The 20,272-nt window shown below is 48.6% G+C and overlaps 1 protein-coding gene across 1 annotated transcript in view; it reads right to left on the reverse strand.

Moving 5' to 3' along the window:
• Positions 1-2,978: 2,978 nt before the first annotated feature.
• Positions 2,979-20,272, reverse strand: part of smad6b (SMAD family member 6b) — a 30,390-nt gene continuing 13,096 nt past the window's right edge. Inside the window, exon 4 of the mRNA XM_064312642.1 lies at positions 2,979-3,933. Coding sequence (XP_064168712.1) covers positions 3,386-3,933 — 548 coding nt within the window. The 3' untranslated portion in view covers positions 2,979-3,385. The remainder of the gene's footprint in view (positions 3,934-20,272) is intronic.

A 20,272-nucleotide genomic window follows, 5' to 3' on the forward strand; every position in this document is an offset into this window, starting at 1 on the left:
CATACTGTACTTGCACATACAACACAAATCTCAGAAGGAAAGTAAATCTTTCGGCATTCAGGAACTTCTGGGTAATCTGCAGGATTTACACATTTGCAGGTATTTTTAAGGTAATGCATTTGTGTTTACAATGTTTATAAGTTTATAATCCTCTGAAGTATAGTTTAGTATGGATAGTAACCGTGGTACACCATTGTAATGCATCAGTTCCTCCCATCCCTCAGGAAACTGTATCATTCATAAGTTAAATTGTAATAAGAAATCACAAGATTTTACTGTTTCTGTTTGTCTTGCTTTAGTATTGCTATTTTTTGTGTGTCAAATCATCTCTGGTTTACTCTTCTGAATTGGGTTGCTTGCAGCTCAGACCATTACACAGTCAAAGAAAACAAAATGGCCGCCCAGTCCCCTCACTAGAACAGTAAAATAGCCAACAAAGCTGAGTTAAATCCGCATCCTGTTAATCAAATCCATTCTGCAGGCCACTCACACAGTTCTCCTGTCCCCATCTCCAACCAGCCCAGCTACAAAGCTGCCACAAGTATTTTTTGATCTCCAAAAAAAACAGGATGCTTTCCCAGAGATGCAACCGAGTGTGCAAAAAGAGAAAAAAAATTAGTAAAAGAAGAAGTAAAGGCACGACAATTCACCCTGCAGGGTCTAATTGGGCCCACGTACCCGCTGCGGTTTGTTGTGTAATCTGTGAGCTATGCATTTCGGCTTCTCGCTGCCCAGTACAATCGTCTGCCAGTTCGTTTCCAGTGGTGATTGGGGCCTGTTTCCCACAACGCAGACACAAAGGCATGGGCTAATGCTCCCCAGTTGTACGCAGCTGAGCTGGAGAGGAACCCTGCCTCCGTGTTTGAGCTCTGCACAGGTTTGGCTAGCGTACAGGAAGCAGAATAAAAAGGGCTTGCGGCCCCTTTCTCCAGAGAGGCCACCAAGGATGGAAAGAAAAGATGCCTGAGGTGAAAGTTCCACTATTACTGGTGTGTTAATACAGTTTATGCCACATTACAGCATCTACTCCAGCGTACTTAGCTATCTGCTTGGGTAACCCCCCACACCCCTGCTGCAGTAGTGGCACCTCGTCTCAGCATGGAGGGCAATTTCACTAAACACCTAGCCACATTTGTTAAAATAATTTTCTCCACAGAAACAGCACATTTTCGCTAATTTACAGTGTTGCTTTTCTCATTAAAGTCATAAAAACAGTGTGGTGGTGAATGTTTTTTGCCGATGGGTCTTTACTGAACCTGGGTGCTACAATGCATGAACACTCCCACCCCCCAACCTCCAGCCTCCACAGTGACCATCAATACCAGCAATTAGTAAGGAAGCTAGGTCCACGACCTCCAACCACGATTCATTTTAATAGATTTCCCAAATGAGTTCAGGCTCAAAAGTTTCAATAGTGGCCATTCACACAGGAAAGGGTCTAAAACTCTGGCCACCACCTCCTTGATCACAACATAACCTTGAATGTAAGGAGAAATGTAGCAGCAGCCTAGACCAAGAAACCGCTAACCACAGATAATGTGCGCTGGGCTCACTGTAGAGCTTTGTCTCCAGAAGGGCTGGGACCTGGCAGTGAGGTATTGGGCATCCAGACTGCAGAGCAAGCAGGCAGCTGTGCCAGCCCACAGCCAACTCACTGTCTTTGGGTGCTGGAAGCCCTGAAGGACTGCAGAACTGCTCCATCTTCCCCCACCACAGTCCATTGAGAAGCTCCATCTTCTATCTGTATACCATTCTCCAGAACAGACTGGCAATCACTGTGGATCTCCAGAACCTCAGGGTGCTCTAGTTTCACATGAAGTGACTGTGACTGTATGACTGCTAGACTGCTAGACTGCTGGAGAAGGGGGGGGGGGGGGGGTGACCATTTCTTGTGACTGAAGAGTTTGAGGTTCACTGCTGACTTTGAGGGGCTATTGGAGGCGTGAAAGAATCAAAAAGCAGTCTGATCTGCCTCTCCTCTCTTCCATTTGAAGATAAGCCATTAGATGTTATGAAATCAGGGTGGCCATTATATAGTACTGTGGGGGTACGAGTAAGGAGGCCCAACAAATTTTGGGAAAACACAGGATAAAACCTCACCAAACTACTTGAGGACAAGACTTCAAATAGAAATATTGGGGAAACCTCTCCTTAATATCAGATACCCTTTTGCCAAAGCAAGCCTAGAAGTTTAAATGCTAACCAAGATTATTTTATCCACTAAAGAGGAAACATTCACTTCATACATCTTTCTAGTACCCTCTCCAAAAGTTGGTTAACCTGAAGTTTCAGAATATTTCACCCCCTGCTTTCCTCATGGAAAGCAATGTGTTTAAAGCTGTAAACCTTAATTTTTTCATATAAAAATTCCCTATTTGATAGCTTTTCACACTAGAATTTTTGTAGCGATATCCATTCAATGTTTGTGTTCTGTAATTGAATGAATGAAACATTGCATTTATATAGTACTTTTCCAGATGCTCAAAGTGCTATAGAGTGATGAGGGAGAAACTCACCTTAACCAACACTAATGTGTAGCACCCATTAACACTTTAAACATAACAGCACAACATAATATAACACTGATACAAATCAAGGGTGGACTGAATAAGACAACTTGGAAGAGCAACTCAAACCTTCCTGTGTATCTCTCCATTGGTGCGGTTTGCAGAAATAATGGTGTAATGACTGAAGACGGTGTCCCAGTATTTTGTATTTTGTACCACTAGGCACTGGGCATTGTATGCCATCATCACAAACATGTCCACATGCAGACTTTGGCTCTCATCTGTCAGTGTGTGTCAGCACATACATGGCCAAGGAACCATTGACACGATTGAAGCGTACGAATGTTAACACTTCAAAAAACTGACAGAGGGATGCCAGTTCTGACACTAAAGCAGAAGAAACTCTCCGGAGATGGAAACACGAGTGAGAGGGGCTGGGATTTGGGTGACAAAATTAGACAACCACAAACGAAAGAAAAATATTATGCGAATACTTTATTATCAATGTGTGAATGGTGTTAGCTTTTCGTCTGGATATTAATAGTACATGAAAACTATACACCAAAACCAGCCACATCCTATTTTTGCTGTATAATTTTTCAAATTGGTATTGAAAGATTCTTTATCTTTTATATATATTTATATATTTATATATAAGCCAAAGTGCATTTTCCGGTTTCTTTTTCCTCTCTTCCATATACACATTGCACCATACATAAATAATTACATTGTAAAAATGACTCCGTATTTACAGGTATAATATATATTTCATATAATATATAAAACTTTATATTAAATCTAGGTAGATGATATTTGGATATTTTCTGGTGAAAGCGGTCCATCTGTCGAGTCTCTCTGTCTCTGTCTGTCTGTTTGTGTTATCTGTGGTTGCTGAGCAGGATCTCCAGCCAGCAGGGACAGGAAGTGATGAACTGCCGGGAGTAGCAGGGGCCCCAGCCCTTGGCGAAGCTGATGCGGACGCTGTTGGGGTCGTAGGGTCCAGGTCCGTCCAGGTACTCGGGGTCGGCGGCGTGCTGCAGGAGGCAGGACCTGTCGTAGTCGAACACCTTGATGGAGTAGCCCGGCATCACCTTGCGCACCACCAGGCTCCTGCAGTTGGGGATGTCCAGCGTGGGGGAGTTGACGAAGATGGGGTGCTCGCTGCGGTTGTAGGCCCACACGCCGTCGGGCTCCTTGCTCAGCAGGATGCCGAAGCCGATTTTCCCCCGCGTGCGCTGGACGGTGCTGCTGCGCTGCTCCAGGCTCAGCTGGCCCAGGCAGAAGCCGGTGCCTTGAGGTAGATCATAGAAGATGCTGACGGAGTGATCGTACACTGCGTAGAGGCGGCCCACCCGCGTCCGGTGCTCCCAGTACGCCACGTTACACCAGTGGCTCTGCTTGGGGGCGTCCGGAGACATACTGGGATCTGAGGTTACGAGAGAAACAGAAGAGAGAAAGGGACGTTTTCAATTTTGAACAGCCTGTCACATGGAACACATTCAAACAGCTACACAAACAAGCAGCTACACCAAGCAGAAGCTAGCATTTGCCATCATATAAAACAACTACCAATTGGTCCCTTACAGGACAGAGAGGGGACAAAAGAGACAGATTGATGCTTATTAAACAAATTAAAAACAAAATGAAAAATTCAAGTTACCACGCTGCAAATAGAATAGTCCCAGCTAAAAGGAAGGATTAGGTTTAAGGGGATTAACTGTCTCCTTTTGTTGTCTGCAACAGATGTCCAAGCTATAAATACAGAAGGAGGCATTGTATTGAAATTAAAGCAACATATAAATACTCTCCGTAAGCTGGCAGCCCCACACTGCTCCCTGATATGAATAGCCTATGGGGGTATTATTAGGTCAGTTATGCCTTGGAGGAGAGTACATGGTCTGGTCAGTCAACGCTTTCCACAGCCTTTAACACTGACCTTGCCATTTATGAAATAAACAGACCTCGACCACACAGTGATTACAAGTTTTTTTGAAAGGTCAAATGAAAAACAGTGTTCTGCTGCAAATGCTAGCCAAGCTTGGTTGACATTTTCTCTGTACAGAAAACCTGCATGAGGATCGCTTGCTACATTTACAGTACAGGGAGAAATGATGACATTAAATAATTTGTCATAAAGATTAATCTCTTTCTTTTATAGCTTGCTTTCACCAATATAACAACTTTGTTACAGGTTTTACAGATATTTACTGATGCACTATTACACATTGTGCAAGGGTACAATGGCCATGCATTTCTGGAGAATGAAATGAACACCCTGAGAGCTCACCACACAACCGCCTGTAATAAATATGGTTTTGAGATGAACTCTGACCTGTGATGACCACATAGAGTTAAACTTCTGCACACGTTTCAGGAAATATAGCAAGATACAGCTTGCTGAACATGACAGGGCACCTACCGGGGGGGGGGGGGGGAGGAGGAGGATCAAGGCGAAGGCAATTCAAGCTAACCAAAACCACGTGTCATTGTTTATGGCCACATAGTCCCATGCATATCGCTGACTTTCCTCTCGCTGCAGGGTTAACTCCCGCTGCACGCATTCAGCGCAAAGCAGCAGAAGCACACCGAGAGAGCTCAGCTAAGAACCGGACTGGCTTCAGCGCAGTGTCTGGAAAGTTCCAGTTACGAATGTTAAAAAAAAGCCACCACTGCAGCATTTAAGATTTCAGAATAAATACAGATCTAATATCTGGTGCACGCACGGGGATGTGCAGAACCAAAGTGCTGAAAGGTGTCGAAACCACAGTGCTGGAAGCCAACGTGCGTAATATGGGAAGGGGGGGTGAATTATGTACAAGATCTGCACTGCACTGAGAGGCACAGAGATGAGAGATGCAACCAGGGCTTCAGTAAGGTAAAGCAAATAGCACAGTTTGTTGTTTAGAGGAGGCAGGAAATTTGCGGCTTGAAATTTTTTTGCCTTTCCAAATACTGGACTGATGTAAACATAGCGACAGGAACTGGGGGCAGAGAAACATAGCCAGCAGGTCTGATCTCTGCTAAATGAACAATGGGGTCTGAGTATCAGGCCTCAGAAAGTATGCGCATATCTATGCATACGTGCACATATGCGCACACACACAAGCATATACATGCACACCCGCACGTACACATATGCAGACACACACACACACGCCCGCACACACACACACCCCCGAAGACACACACATGCACACACACACACACATACACACACATTTGCACTTTAATACACACACACATGCTCACACTTTCTCACACACATACACACATATATTTGGCCAGTGATGGGTGACAAAGTCAACACATAAATAGGAACCTCTTATAATTATTGATAGTTGTCATCAGTATTCAGGCTAATTAAAACTTTTTTCCTAAGACACAAAAATAGCCACTTTAAGTCACTTAAAAACATTTTCTGGAGGTGAGAAATGAGTCCAAAAAAAGAGACAAAGCAAAAAAGCAAAAAAGAAAGGAGCGAGAGCACACTCTTATATGAGGTCACATCCGCCTGTCATTCCCAGCTCCAACACCCCCTGCCCCCCTCCCCACATTCCTGGCAGGCAGGGAGGGGGTGCGGGTAAGCGGGCCAGGCAGGGGGTCCCCCTCCCCCCATCTCACCCCCCCACCACCACCACTACAGGCTGAGGGACGGCATTCAGCTCCCTGACAACTTAGTACAAGCCTGCGACCTGCTGACCCCCCCAGCCTTCATGCTATCAGCTCCCATTAACTCACACACAGAGTGAAGCCGTTCTTGTGCTTCAGAGAGTCTATTGACACAGAGGATTTAAAGCCCGGGCCTGTGGCCCCATTCCTTTCATTCTCACCCCTCTCTGGGCTTAATGACTGCCCTCCCCATTAATAAACCTCCTTTAAGGTGGCGAACGGCAGATACGCTGCAGAGAGCTCTCCCCCGTTCGCTTTCCCTTCAGCTTGGCTTCATCTCACACACACACACACACACGCACACACAAACATACACACATACACACACACACACAAGTATGTGCCCTCACACATGCATTAGACACATGTACATGCGCAGACACACAAAACACATTCGGAGGCAAAGCGGGTACTCTAGTGAGCAGGCTTGCAATGGTAACGGTAACTCTCCTGGCTGGGTAGACGGTGGGAGAGAGAGCGAGGGGGCGAGTATTGGGGCTGAGACAGGGGTCGCAGTGTGGGCCCTGGTGCCTCTCCAAACTCGCCTTCCTCCCCAGTTCCCACATAACCTGCTCAAATTGCCCCCTCTCATCTGAGCCCCACGTGTGCCATTAGCGAATTCCAGCCCTCCAGCTCCCCACAGCCACAGAGAGCTCACTCCTCTCGGGGTATCGAAAAGAATTCAACCCGGACGTGTTTATGACCCTCTATTGTCTATAATAAAACAGGACCAGCTCACGCAAACCAAGGCAGGAGCTCTCTCAAAGTCTCAACTCAGGCGGACACAAGTCTGTTTTCTCTCACTTGCATCTCTCTCCCTCACTCTCTCAATCAGTCTCTCAGGTTCTCAGTTCAATCGGGCCGTTTGAGAGCTGCATGCTGGTTTACACACAAAAATAACTTCACACACTCACCTGTGATAGATATTCAACTGCCTACATATATGCTCGTGAGAAGCTATATAAAAGTACCTTCAACTTCTAAATGATCAAATCTGTATCGATGGAATAAACTCTGATTCATAGAGGGGAGCAGCTTGCTCTCTGAGCTCTTGTAATTTGCGAGTCCTTGCTTAAATAAATAATTATTAATTTATGCTCTTGATGAATTTAATTCAGATTAAGTACCAACATTTTTCCCTGGAGCACACTGTCAGCGGTGCTCAGTTCTGTAGACTGAAGCCCCAACCACACCTGCTGTTGTAGTCAAACATCCGGAGCCCAAATGGAACCATTTTTGCCGACTGGTCCCCAGCTCTGGCACAGGCCTAACGGCACAGAATGTGGTGGATCTCCCCACTAGACCCTTTACCAGATTTACCGGACGTGTGAAATGTCAGGAGCAACAGCAAACTCCACACCATGCATATAAGGCCACGCGTTCGCAAACTCCACACCATGCATGTAAGGCCACGCGTTCGCAAACTCCGCACCATGCATATAAGGCCACGCGTTCGCAAACTCCGCACATGCTAAAGGCCACGCTCGCAAACCCACCATGCATTAAGGCCACGTTCCAACTCCCACCATGCTAGGCCACGCGTCGCACTCCACACCATCATATAAGGCCACGCGTCTCAGAACTCCGCAGCCTGCTGACATGGGCTGCTGATTAACCGGTCGGCCTGCAGGACACTAGCGAGTTGGAGCCTTCCTTCCTACTCCTCTTCTCATTCTCTTCGTCCCCTCTCTTCTCTTCGCCTCGGCATTCACAGTCTAATCCTACGGTCCTGCAGGAATGCTGTGCTCACTCGCCCACCACCTGCCTCCTTAAGACATATGAGCCCACATCAAGAGAGAGAGCGAGGGAGGGAGGGAGGGAGAGAGAGAGGGAGAGGAAGGGGGAAAAAGTCAGGAATGTCTGTTCTTTCTGCGGGACTTGGAGAGCGGCGCACGGAGCAAAGGTTAATAATCTGTTTAATGTTTGGCCTGAGAGAAGACAAAGCATTTACCACAGGCAGGCCCTTTTCCTGTGCTTGTGTGTCCGCTTCGCAGCGAGCGTCAGAAGAGTGTGCTTCAGAAGCGTGCGCACTTTGGCTATCACAAGCCCACGCACAGGCAGACCGATTCTCAAAAGCCTTTGTGTACGTGTGAGTACGTGTGTGTGTATGCATACGTGTGTATGTGTGTGTGTGTGTGTATGTGTACATGTGTGTACGTGTGTGTGTGTGTGTGTATACGTATGTGTGTGTGTGTGTGTGTGTGTGTGTGTGTGTGATAGATAGGAAGAGGGGGCTATTACAAGCCCACGTGCAGACAGAGTGGTTTTTGAAAGTTGTTGTGTGTGTGTGTAGAGAGAGAGAGAGAGAGAGTAGAGAGACGGGGGGCTGGGTGTGTGCGTGTCACAGCGAGAGAAAAAGGAAGAAAAAAAATGGAGTTATGAAGGGCAAACTCATTAGAAACACCTTAACAAAACAGTCACAACCCCCCTCCCCCTGACAAGGCCCTGTTTATATAATTTCCAGAGCGACTCTGGCCTCCTCACAGTTCCCCTCTCAGCCAGTCTGCCTCCATCTCTCTCTCTCCTCTCTCTCTTCTCTCTCACACACACACACACACACACACACACACACACACTCCCCCCCCCAATTGTCCTTCCTCCTCTGCATACCATCGTATCTCTTCATCTCTCTCTTCCACTCTTAAGTATCTCCTCCTGAATACTGCTTTACCTACAACACAGCCTCAGAGTACGTGCCTGCAGCTATGGCATACACCGTCATAAACACAGGGATTTCTGACCGGGTGGGTAAGAGAATTATTTCAACTCAGGAAAAAAATGAAGATGGCAAAAAACTGGACCGGCCAGTGTGGGGTCAAAACACCATTGTGGATGACCGTGCATGATGACCATGCATTCATTCTCCGTAAGCTCTCTACCAGTTCTTCCAAAGCATAGATGTCCACAAAGGCCACACTGGCCAGCCTGAATATCCGGCCCTCTCCGAAGGCACCTTCCTGTAGAGCCGACGGTTGTTAAGGTTTTTCGACCCGGCATTAACCACGCCTCGCACGGGCTTCTTGGGCAGTGTGGCGATGGCGGAACAGCGATGGCGGTACGGCGGACTGCTGCTGATCCCGAGCACCGCCGCCCCAAGCGGCTGTTCCCCGCTCTGCCCCGATCAGCAGCTTTAATCAGCCCTGGGGAGGATCAGTCTGTGCCTCAGAGCGGCTCGTTGCGGGTGTACTGGCGCCTGGCTCTTCACGGTTTACGGAGGAGGGTTTTGGGGATGGCGAGGTGGGCGGGGACAGGCAGTGTGTGTGTATGAGTGGGGGGGGGGAGTTAAAGCTGGGAACAATTACGCTGCTCTGCATCCATTTAACCCAGCCACCTTTTAACAGTTCCGTTTACCCATTAGAGAAGTAGCTTTTGTTATTATATTTTCAAAATCGTCCCCCTTTAGTGTCAGTCTCGTGGAACAGGCAGACGCCACACTTCTGCTCTGGCATGTGCTATAACACTACTCCTAGCTGGACCGCACACCCCAACAAACAGCGAGGGAATCAACATGTCTCCACATTCAAACTTAAAGGCATCAAACTTTAGCCTCTTCAGCGAGACAGACTTCACACTTTCACAAAAATTTTCACTCAAGTGCTCATATGCATTACGTGTGACACCCGGCTAAAACTCACGTGAATACTGCGGCTCATACCAGCATTTCAACAGCAATTAATTACATGTGACTTACGAATCATTCATTCTATGCCTGTGAAGTCCTGCAAAACCAAATAGCACAGCGATACCAACCGCTCCATAAAGAATATCATTGTTGTTTGTATTATATGAAGACATCTAATTTCATCCAACATATGAGAAGTAGCGAGCTGAAGACAGAGCACCGGTAAAAGCGCCGGTCTCCTGCAAAAGCGTCGAATCTGAGATGTGAGTTTGTCGCGACGGCACGCAAGCGCCACAGCCGTGTGACCGGGAGGACGGGGCGAACAGCGGCGGAGCAGAGGAGCAGTGAGCCGGGGGGCCAGATGGGGACTGGGGAACAGAACGCAGATATCAATCACCCCTCGCCCCGCGCCCCGCGCCCACGGGCACACAGGCAAACACAAACCCGCGTACGAGCAAAGGAAAGAGAAAAAAAACGTGCTTTTAAAAAGGGGGGTTGCAGACCATACGTCACCAGAGCAAAGAGGGCCTGTGAAGCAAAGGGAAAAAGGTTATCTGATGTGGCTGGTCTTTTATTTAGTTTTCCTTTTGTTTGCAGCCACAGGTAAACCAGCAGTCAAAGCCAAACACATTTACCCCCCCTTCACACCCCCCCCCCCCACTCCACCACCCACACGATTCTTTACCACGCTTGTCTGTTTCTGCACGTACAGCATGGCGGACACACAATCACCACGGTAAACAAAGGTATTTTAAACCCCCATTTCACAGGGAGCACGTCTGCTGCGCTGCTTTTGATTTCAATAACAAGGAAAGGGCACCATGGTAACCACTTGAAATCCATAGGAGGAGAGGACTTTAATTCCCCTCTCTCTGATTGGGCTATACTATAAACAAATCAAACAAAAAATATGCAGTTGAGCCATTTGAGCTCCCAGGGATCTCAAAAAAGCTTTAAAAGTGTGTGTGAGAATATCTATAACTGAACAGTTTCCCCAGTTCCCACAATGCAAATGCTAAACAAATATAATAAAGACAAGCATACAGTCTCAGGTGTGTCTATTACAAAAACAAGCACTAGCATTGACAACACGAAAAATAAGCAGCATATTGGGCAACATTTTTCTGAAGCTTGGTGGTTGGATTAACACCCAGAAACAGCTGTCAGAAGCAGACATACTGCATCATGATCAATAAGTGATCATAATCATAATCTTAACTCACGTTAGGAGCTGAATGCTCCAGGGCAGTGATCAGACAGGCGTGCAATGCTGCCGCACCTGAACAGGTTTAGAACAGCAGGTAGGACTAATCAATAAAGACGTTTAAAAAAGACAAAAGAAGAGATGACTGGAGCGGGACAATGAAGACAGGCAGGCGGGGAGAGACAAACCCCACCACCACAAACAAAGAAGCGAGCCCACCCCCCCTGCTGGGGTACGCACTGCTAAGTACACAGAGGGGGCTTGGGAGTTTCACTGGCTATCCTCAGTTATTATCCAGTAATGCTTTTAAAAGCAACACCAGGCCAAAAAAGAAAAAGACAAGGACAACAAGAAAAGCACTGCCTGGGGGTAAGAGAGAGAGAGAGAGAGAGAGCATGAAAGAGAGAGCTAGAATGAGTAAACGGAATAGAGAGAACAACATACAATAAATAAAAATTAATGGCTATTCCACAGCTGTTTTAATGTGACTTATTTTCAGAATATACTTTGGCAACTTAAGTGTGTACTTGTCATGCCAATAAAGGAAACTTTGAGAGACAGACAAGAAAGGGAGGGAAAGTGTGACAGAGAGAGGGAGAAAGCGACAGAAAAGGGCAAACGGCGGGAGGGAAAACGACGAACAGACGCAACCTCCCCAAAACTTCAGCTTGGTCCCGCCGAAGCGCAGGCGCGTATACATTATTTCTGAGCTCCGCTAATCCGGGGAATGCTGAGAAGATGAACTCATTTCGCTGGGGCTCTGGCTGCAGGAGAGAGGCGCTCTGCCGGGCCTGTAACCAGCGCGGCGACAGAGGGAGGTGCAGCCCGGCCTCTCATCCTGTGCCAAGGATTAGATTCCCCTCCAGCTATTAGACTCCACCACTGAGCCGACAGGGAGGGGGTGGGAGGAGGGGAGAGTGTGTGAGCGTGTGGAAGGAGGGGGTGGGGGAGGAGGGAGTGTGTGTGAGCGTGTGGAAGGAGGGGGAGGGGGGGTTGTGTTGGGGGGTGCAGTGGGGAGGGAACCCAGCGTGGATGAGACTTCAGTTCTGACACAGCTCCGGCAGAGTGGGGCATTCCATTCTCTTGAGCTTGGAGCGCGGGCCGTTTTGTGGGATTAAGGTTCCTCCGATTTGAGACGCAAAACAAAGCAGAAAAAAAGACAGCCCTCCCTCCCTCCCTCCCCCGCGGCCCCGTACCTCTCTGTGGTACAGACTGGGTTTCCCCCCCCCCCCCAACTATCATTACAGGGCAACTTACAACTTACTAACAGGCTGCATTTAGGCTGGCGTCTCAGCTATCTCTGCCATCAAAGGCTGCTTTATCAGCCAGACGTACACACTGGGGCTCCAGTTTATATATATGGATTTTTTCCTTGGAGTCCTGCTTCCTGTGCTGCAGCTGTGCAGTGGAGAGACGGGCACAGCAGCACAGAGAGATGGGGGGGTGGGGTGGGGGGGGGTGGTGTTCAGCACAGGTCCCACTTACATTCCATGGAACCTTCATGAGTTTAACGAAAAGGACCCATCACACTTTGAACGATAAACTATTGCACATAACACATGAATATTTTCAGTCCTGCTTTCCTTCTCTCTCTCTCTCTCTCTCTCTCTCCTCCCCTCTCTCTCCCTTTTTCTTTCTAAAGAACTAATGAGACAAAGTGGGGATGGCAGATAGTTAAAAGAATCCATAAATTAAATCAATAAACAAGAGAGGGTTTAAAAAGCACAGGAAGTTCTTTCCTAACAAGATTAATGAGGAGGGAGTCGAGCCGTTTGTTCTCCCCTCTGAAGGAGCGAGGAGCCGGGGCGCGGAGAGCGCTCGCTCCGGGGGGAGAGTCCACGTGGCCGCACCTCCCCAAAGCGTGTCCTCCACGGGTCCCGTGCGAGAGGAGGGGAGCCGGACGAGCAGGGAGGGTGTCCGCGACATAGCGCACCTACACAGGGTCCTGCCTGCGCATGCGTGCCACGCAGCCGGCATAGCGCACCTACACAGGGTCCTGCCTGCGCATGCGTGCCACGCAGCCGGCATAGCGCACCTACACAGGGTCCTGCCTGCGCATGCGTGGCAGAAGGCACAGTTTGCTCACCTACACAGGGTCCTGCCTGCGCATGCGTGGCAGAAGGCGCAGTTTGCTCACCTACACAGGGTCCTGCCTGCGCTTGGGTGGCAGAAGGCGCAGTTTGCTCACCTACACAGGGTCCTGCCTGCGCATGGGTGGCAGAAGGCGCAGTTTGCTCACCTACACAGGGGTCTTATGTGCAGCTTTTGCGGTTGTGCGCAGAACCCTATCTCCGTGCAGACGAGTTTGCGTGCAGCACTTCTGCGCAAGATTCTACTGGTGTGGACAATGTGCAGGGCACCAACTGCATGGACAATAGCATGTGTACTATGCATGCACAGGACCTATCTGCATGGACAATAGCATGTGTACTGTGCATGCACAGGACCTATCTGCATGGACAATAGCATGTGTACTCTGCATGCACAGGACCTGTATGGAAGGCAGCATATGCAGTATTTCTGCGCAAAACTCTGATCATTAGAGACACTAGCACTCTCTGTCCGTCCACCCCGACTAAGTGTGGGAATACACACACACACATACTCCTGTGCATACTCTTATCAGCAATCTGTCACTGTCTGCCCTTTCAACATCGGCCACATCCACACCATCAATCGCCATCTTCACAAAAGCATGCTTTCTGTGTGTGCTTCATGCCAAGACACGTACACTTCAAACACACACCCACACTTGCATGTAAACACCCACACATGCACACACACACACACACACACACACACACTGCTCAGCGCTACATGCAGGGAATTATGTCTCTTTGCTGGTTCACACTGCTCTGGCTATTCTTAACCCCAGTGACTTCAGTATGAATGCTGGAGTGGCTGCAATAATCTTTCTATATACATGGACACACACACACACACACACACACACACACGCACACACCTATAGTGGAACTGACATATCTGATGGTTTCAGAAGTGGGGATCGAGCAGGAGAGCGGTAAAATGGAACTGGGAATCTCAAACAAATCCTATAATTCACCCAAGAGTAATTTTGGAGGATTTCAGGGAGGGAGAGGGGGCATGTTTGGCATAGGCAGGGGCTCTGGCCGTACCCTTCCCTGTACAGACAGCAGCCAGCCAGGGGAAGGGGAAGAGGTTTTGCTTCACAGGACTCCCCAAAGAGGTTCACCCCAGCCCCCGCCAGGACAGCGTGCTGAATGTGGGGGTGGCATTGGGCCAGTGGGTTGGGCAGTTGCGATGGGAGAGACCCTGCACATTCCTGGACACCCCCCACCCCCCCAAATTTCCTACTCCGGCCAGGACGGTGGGGGAGGGGACTGCTAACAGATTTTGATTCCTCTCTTCCCAATTCTGCTCCCCTCTCTTTCTCTCACCCTCTCGTTCTCCATCTCCACCCCCTTTCTTTTCATCTCTAATCAATCTCTTCTACTTTCTCTTGCTATCTCTCCACCCACCTCTCTCCCTCTCTCTGTCATCATATGTACCGTTCTCTAACTTGCTACTTTCTCACTTCTCCACGATCCTCTCACTCTTTCTCATCCAATGCCTTCTTTGTCACCCCAATCTCTCAAGAGTCCCACACTACCCACAGCAAAACCAGAACCGGCAAAAGAAGACGCAAGAATGCAAGATTTGCCTTCATTATATGAATGCCATGACTTTTCTTACAACCAAAAGTGCTTAATTTCGTGGACAAAATTAAATTAAAACTACCCTGGGTCTTTCAGACAATGGCAAGGATGTGGTTTCAGCTGAAGGATCACCAGAACCTATATTTATTGAGACTTGTTTGTGTCACAATAATTTAAGATGAAAGCCTGTGTATTCTGTTACCCTGCCCCCTGAAGCGGAGCTGTCATGACGGACGGGGCTGCTGTTTGAATACTGTGGGGCTATTGATTCAGCCCTGTCAGGAAGACGTTGATGTCAGGGTTCCGTTTCCATGGCTGAGTAACCCACACCCCCTCTCTCACGACCAGCCCCGAGAGCGACTACCCAAAACAAACCTAAAGCCAGCGCCTTTCCTCTCAAAAGTCTTGTTTTTTCTTAAGATCGTCATTAAAAATGCAAAAAGCAAAACATTTCCAATAATTCAAAAAGCCGATCCCTGTCAACATCTGCAAAGAATCTTTAGGTTAAAGTGAATGGCAGGATTTCATTAAGCAAATTGCGAGTTGGCAGAAACTCTGAGGGAAAGAAGAAAAAGCCACAGCCAGTCCTATAATTTAAACCTTATTTTAAAATGCGACAGGCTGACTGCACAAACTGTGCGGCAGAGCTTTAGGGGAAAAAAACACATAAATAAATAATAAATGAACACAACATCGACACACCTAAAGGGGACCTTCATTTCTTGTCCGTAGACCACGGCGTTCTCACTAATTGCTCTGGTGCTGCGAGATTTCCCCTTCCCATTCATGCACTGAACAGCTCTGAAAAACTCCGCGTTGTCGCTTGTAATTAAATTTTCAGAGAATGTCTGAACCATGGAAAATGTGGCGATGTTCTGGAATAGTACGTATCCAGTAGTTTTTTTCCCTGACGTTTAGGGCACTTCACAAAGCCCTCCTTGTATTTTTTTTTAAAGAGGTTCCTCGAATTCAAACTCTAACCAACCAAACACAAATAAGGTGATTTTTTTTCTTTGCCCGACTAAACGTGTCAACGTCAACAAACACAAGAGTGTGGGGCAACCCGGTCCTCAGAGCGGGGCGTGGGAGGGAAGGTAACGCAAAACACCACAACGGGAGGGGAAGCTAGCGGAGAGCGCTTTCACACTGCGTTACGGAAACTTTCAGGATTGAGGTGAAAGAGAGAGCATGGGTGGTGACGCCTCTGGAGCTGCCCAAGCCACAGGAAGTGGACCGTACAGACACACGGCACAGTGGCACCGTACCCCGGCATGCTGAGCGGACCCTGTGCGGAAGTGGACACACGGCACAGTGGCACCATCCCCTGGCATGCTGACCGGACCCTGTGCGGAAGTGGACCGTACAGACGCACGGCACAGTGGCACCATCCCCCGGCATGCTGACCGGACCCTGTGCGGAAGTGGACACACGGCACAGTGGCACCGTACCCCGGCGTGCTGACCGGACCCTGTGCGGAAGTGGACCGTACAGACACACGGCACAGTGGCACCGTCCCCCGGCATGCTGACCGGACCCTGTGCGGAAGTGGACACACGGCACAGTGGCACCGTACCCCGGCATGCTGACCGGACCCTGTGCGGACGTGGACCGTACAGACCACGGAACAGTGGCCCATCACCTACCATCCAACCAGGACCCTGTGCGGAAGTGAACAACGACAAGAGTGGCACACCCCTGGCTCGAGCGGACCTGTGGGAAGTGGACCGTACAGACGGACGGCACAGTGGACATCCCACCGGCATGCTGACAGGACCCTGGCGAAGTGGACACAGGCACAGTGGCGTGACCCCGGAGTGCTGACCAGCCCTGTGCGGAAGTGGACCGTACAGACACACGGCACAGTGGCACCGTACCCCGGCATGCTGAGCGGACCCTGTGCGGAAGTGGACACACGGCACAGTGGCACCGTACCCCGGCATGCTGAGCGGACCCTGTGTGGAAGTGGACACACGGCACAGTGGCACCGCACCCCAGGCTCCCGCTGTGTGTGTGTGTGTGTGTGTCCTTACGGAGACGCCGGATGGCATGGGCCTCCGCAGATAATCCAGGCACTGCATTCTGGGACGACAAGAATGCGACGGCTATTCTGCGTTTTAAAAATACTAACGGCGATATGTTCAAACACAACTGCCAATGCCTCCCCTGGGAGGAAGGGGGAGGTTGGGGGAGGGCAGAAACATTCTTAAATCTATTTTAACCCAGCAATCAAACCACAGGTCTGCTCTGCGCCCGGCCAGAGCCGCATTTCTGGGGTTTATAACTGCGGGTGAACCGGTCAGGAAATAAAAACAATATCAACAACAGGCCCATCTTCCCCGACCTCACCCTGGCCCCCATCCCCACCGTACGCCCCTCCCAGCCCAGCGGGAAGGGTGCCCTTCCAGGGGCGCGCTCAAACGGCGTATCGTTCCCCTCCTCACAGGCTTCAAGATGAAGCCGCGTTACAACACAAAACTAACAGTTGGAAATTCCATCCATTTTTAATGGCGTTCCTCTCTGGTTATTTGTTGCTGTAACCCCGTGGCCTGCGCTGAATGAATGGTGCTATTGGAGGAGTCCAGCGCTGCAGCGTAGAGGGAGAGAGGAGAGGGAGTCACCAGGGACCGACCCCCCTACCCCTTCCACACACACGCAAACACACACAAACACACGCGTGCGCACACACAAACACACACACACACCCACGTACTCACACCACAGCAGTCTATCCCAGAATACACTGCAGGATGACCTCACTCACATTGTTCATGAAAAAAAAAAACAGAAAGAAATTCATGCTATGCCAAAGCAATAATTCCACATACTGTGTTTTTGAACTGAAGTGCACTATTTCTACGGCTGACGTGTACTTCTTCCCCTGATGCTTTTGTGAGATGTTCCGTTTTGGTCACCTCAGAAGTAAGGCTTCTGAGGTAAAGGCATTCTTAATCAATCCCAGAGCTTGACGAGTGGGTCTGATGTTTGGCCACTGGGTGTGATCTACTCGCTTTACAATGCTGGCCACCAGTCACAGCTACCATGTGCTATGAGTAATTCTCACACTTCCACTGAATCTTTGAGACTATCAGTTGGACAAATTAACTTATAAACAGAGCTCAGGGCTGTACACAGAATGAATTTAGAGGCGATTAAGAAGAACCGTGAGTCAGGCGTGTGTCAGCGAGATATTTATCCTTTTTGTACACCCAGAACAACCCTGAAGCCCTTAAAGGAACACCTGTCCAACATCTGGCCGTGTACCTACCCATATATCACACATACAGTGTATATACGAGCATACAGAGACAATATCCCCTCCTTCACCAGAGACACAGGGAAGCAAATTCACAAGGGAACGCTGCCACTGTCAACAGGTGAAGGCAGAGCCAGATAAGGTTACCAAGTGTTAAAAACAAACACACCGCTTAACAACTCCAACTCTGTTGACTTTGCTGGTGTTTCATTCGCTTTCTTCAGGGTACGAAAGATAAGGTGTTTTTTTAATTTTTTGTTCGCCAGGGAAAAGGCCGTGCCTCCTCTGCGAGTCCAGCACCTCGGCACTCCATGAGCAGGGAGACACAGAACGGCCCAGTCAGGAGCCATGTTGGGACACATTCAGGGGAATCCCGCCGCTACTCGTCGCTAACTAGCAGATCTTTCACAGGTCACATAGATTTTTCATAAATCCTTCATAGACCACCTATAGACCACCTGTAGAAGATCGCTGATGGATCCCAATAGCAGCCGCTAACCAGAAACAGCAATCAACTTCAACTGCAGTCCATGCGACTCCACGGTCTGCCAAGCACGGTATGCCACAGTATCGCAGGCACAAAAGGAACGTGGGACAAACTAATCAAGCTAATACAGCCAAATGTTCAAGCAAAATATGTGTTATGCGTAGAGTATCTGCAACTTATTCATCCCCCACTAAAAAAATAAAAACAATGAATAGCACAATGTGAGCCCTACAAGTTCATTCCAAACATAAGCCGAGAGACTCATCCAGTGCTTCACAGTGACAAAACCATAGAAATAGCAGACGCCTTGAAACCCTTACAATACTCTCTACAACCAGGAGAGAAAATAAAAAGATCCCAATCTTGTACCTGTAGTGATCTGATTTCAGTCCTCCTCAATGATACCAGCTGCATTCACGCAGGTTTATGCATATACACACGTGCACATGCGTACACACACACACACATACACACTCTGTATGTGCATTATTTTATGTGCATTATATAAGAAAAACAGAAAGAGAATGGCATTGAGTGGAATGCAGCTCTATAAGCTGCTCTGATTGGACAGAACACACACAACGGGGGGGGGCAGTAGGGGAGGGGGGGGGGATAGTACACAGCCCATCTCAGCAGCTCCTCCAGAATTAGAGTAGCTGGCCCTAATTTCAAAATTGTATCCCCCCTCCCCCAATGCCATCAAAGAGGCAATTCACTGCTCGCACCGCTACCGAAACTGGGCCGGTTTTTAAACAGGATGTTTGGCGGAGGCCTCTTTCCCCTCAAATAAACAATCCACAGAACCTGACTTTCTGAGGCTGGGTGGAAGTACTCGAGTCACATTATTTCCACATCCTGTATCCTGGAGCAACCAGCACCCCCCCCCCCCCCACCTTTCCCCACAATCCCCGGAGTGTGGCCGGGCAAGCGCTGGGCTGCGGTGGAAACTGGAGTCCGCATGCCAGGGGTCCCGGAGAGAAGGGTCAGGCTCACACTAGCAGGGGGGCTACGACTGCCACTCGTACAGCTGTCAAGTCATCATATATACCCGCACACACAACACGGAATAACACAGCGCCTGAAACTAAACAGCACGCATTTACTCGTCAAAAAATAATTCTAAAAAGAAGAAGATTTTCGTTTTTAAATCAACCATGAATTAAAGTAATCACTTTATTTTTTGGAAATAAAAATATATAATTCGTTCTGAACGATAATATATATTTTCAGATCTACTACGTGCATTATCATTATAGTTAAGAAACACATTCAGAGAGTATCAGGCCCTTCTAATCAGTATCTAATGTGGGGTTAGACCGGCATGTTTTGATTGCACAGTTGCATGCCCTCAAAGTACCTTTCATGTAAGACTGAGATGTGGGTACAGCCTGGCAGGCAAATGAACCGGTCATGTTTCATTGTGTGTGTGTGAGCCACTGTGTCACTAGCTCATGAAAAAAAGTGGCAAAACACCCTTGTTGTGAAACTGTGTGTGTAATGCGGAACACAAACTCTCAAGTCAGATGTGAAAACAAACAAGTTTTTTGAATGAGATTTAACAAAAGAAGGTCTATTAAAATCCGCTAAAGTTCACAGTGCTGTTGCCCCAAGCAAACTAAAAAGGAAAGGGGGTTGAGGGGGGAGGTTATGGGGGCATGTGGAACTGTCACATTCATGCTTTTTCACCAAAAAATCTGTTTTCAACTTCTGCCACAGTTATGCTGACTTTGGATCCTGCCTGTCCTCCCACAGCTCCACTGCAGAAAGCAGAACCCTTGGGCCCCCAGCGGCGTCAGACCTCCAGGTCAATATCCCGCGACAATGCTGGCGCAAGTCACATGACGGCAGGGACG

Source organism: Anguilla rostrata, chromosome 16 (assembly GCF_018555375.3).
Source record: "Anguilla rostrata isolate EN2019 chromosome 16, ASM1855537v3, whole genome shotgun sequence".
NCBI lineage: Eukaryota > Metazoa > Chordata > Actinopteri > Anguilliformes > Anguillidae > Anguilla > Anguilla rostrata.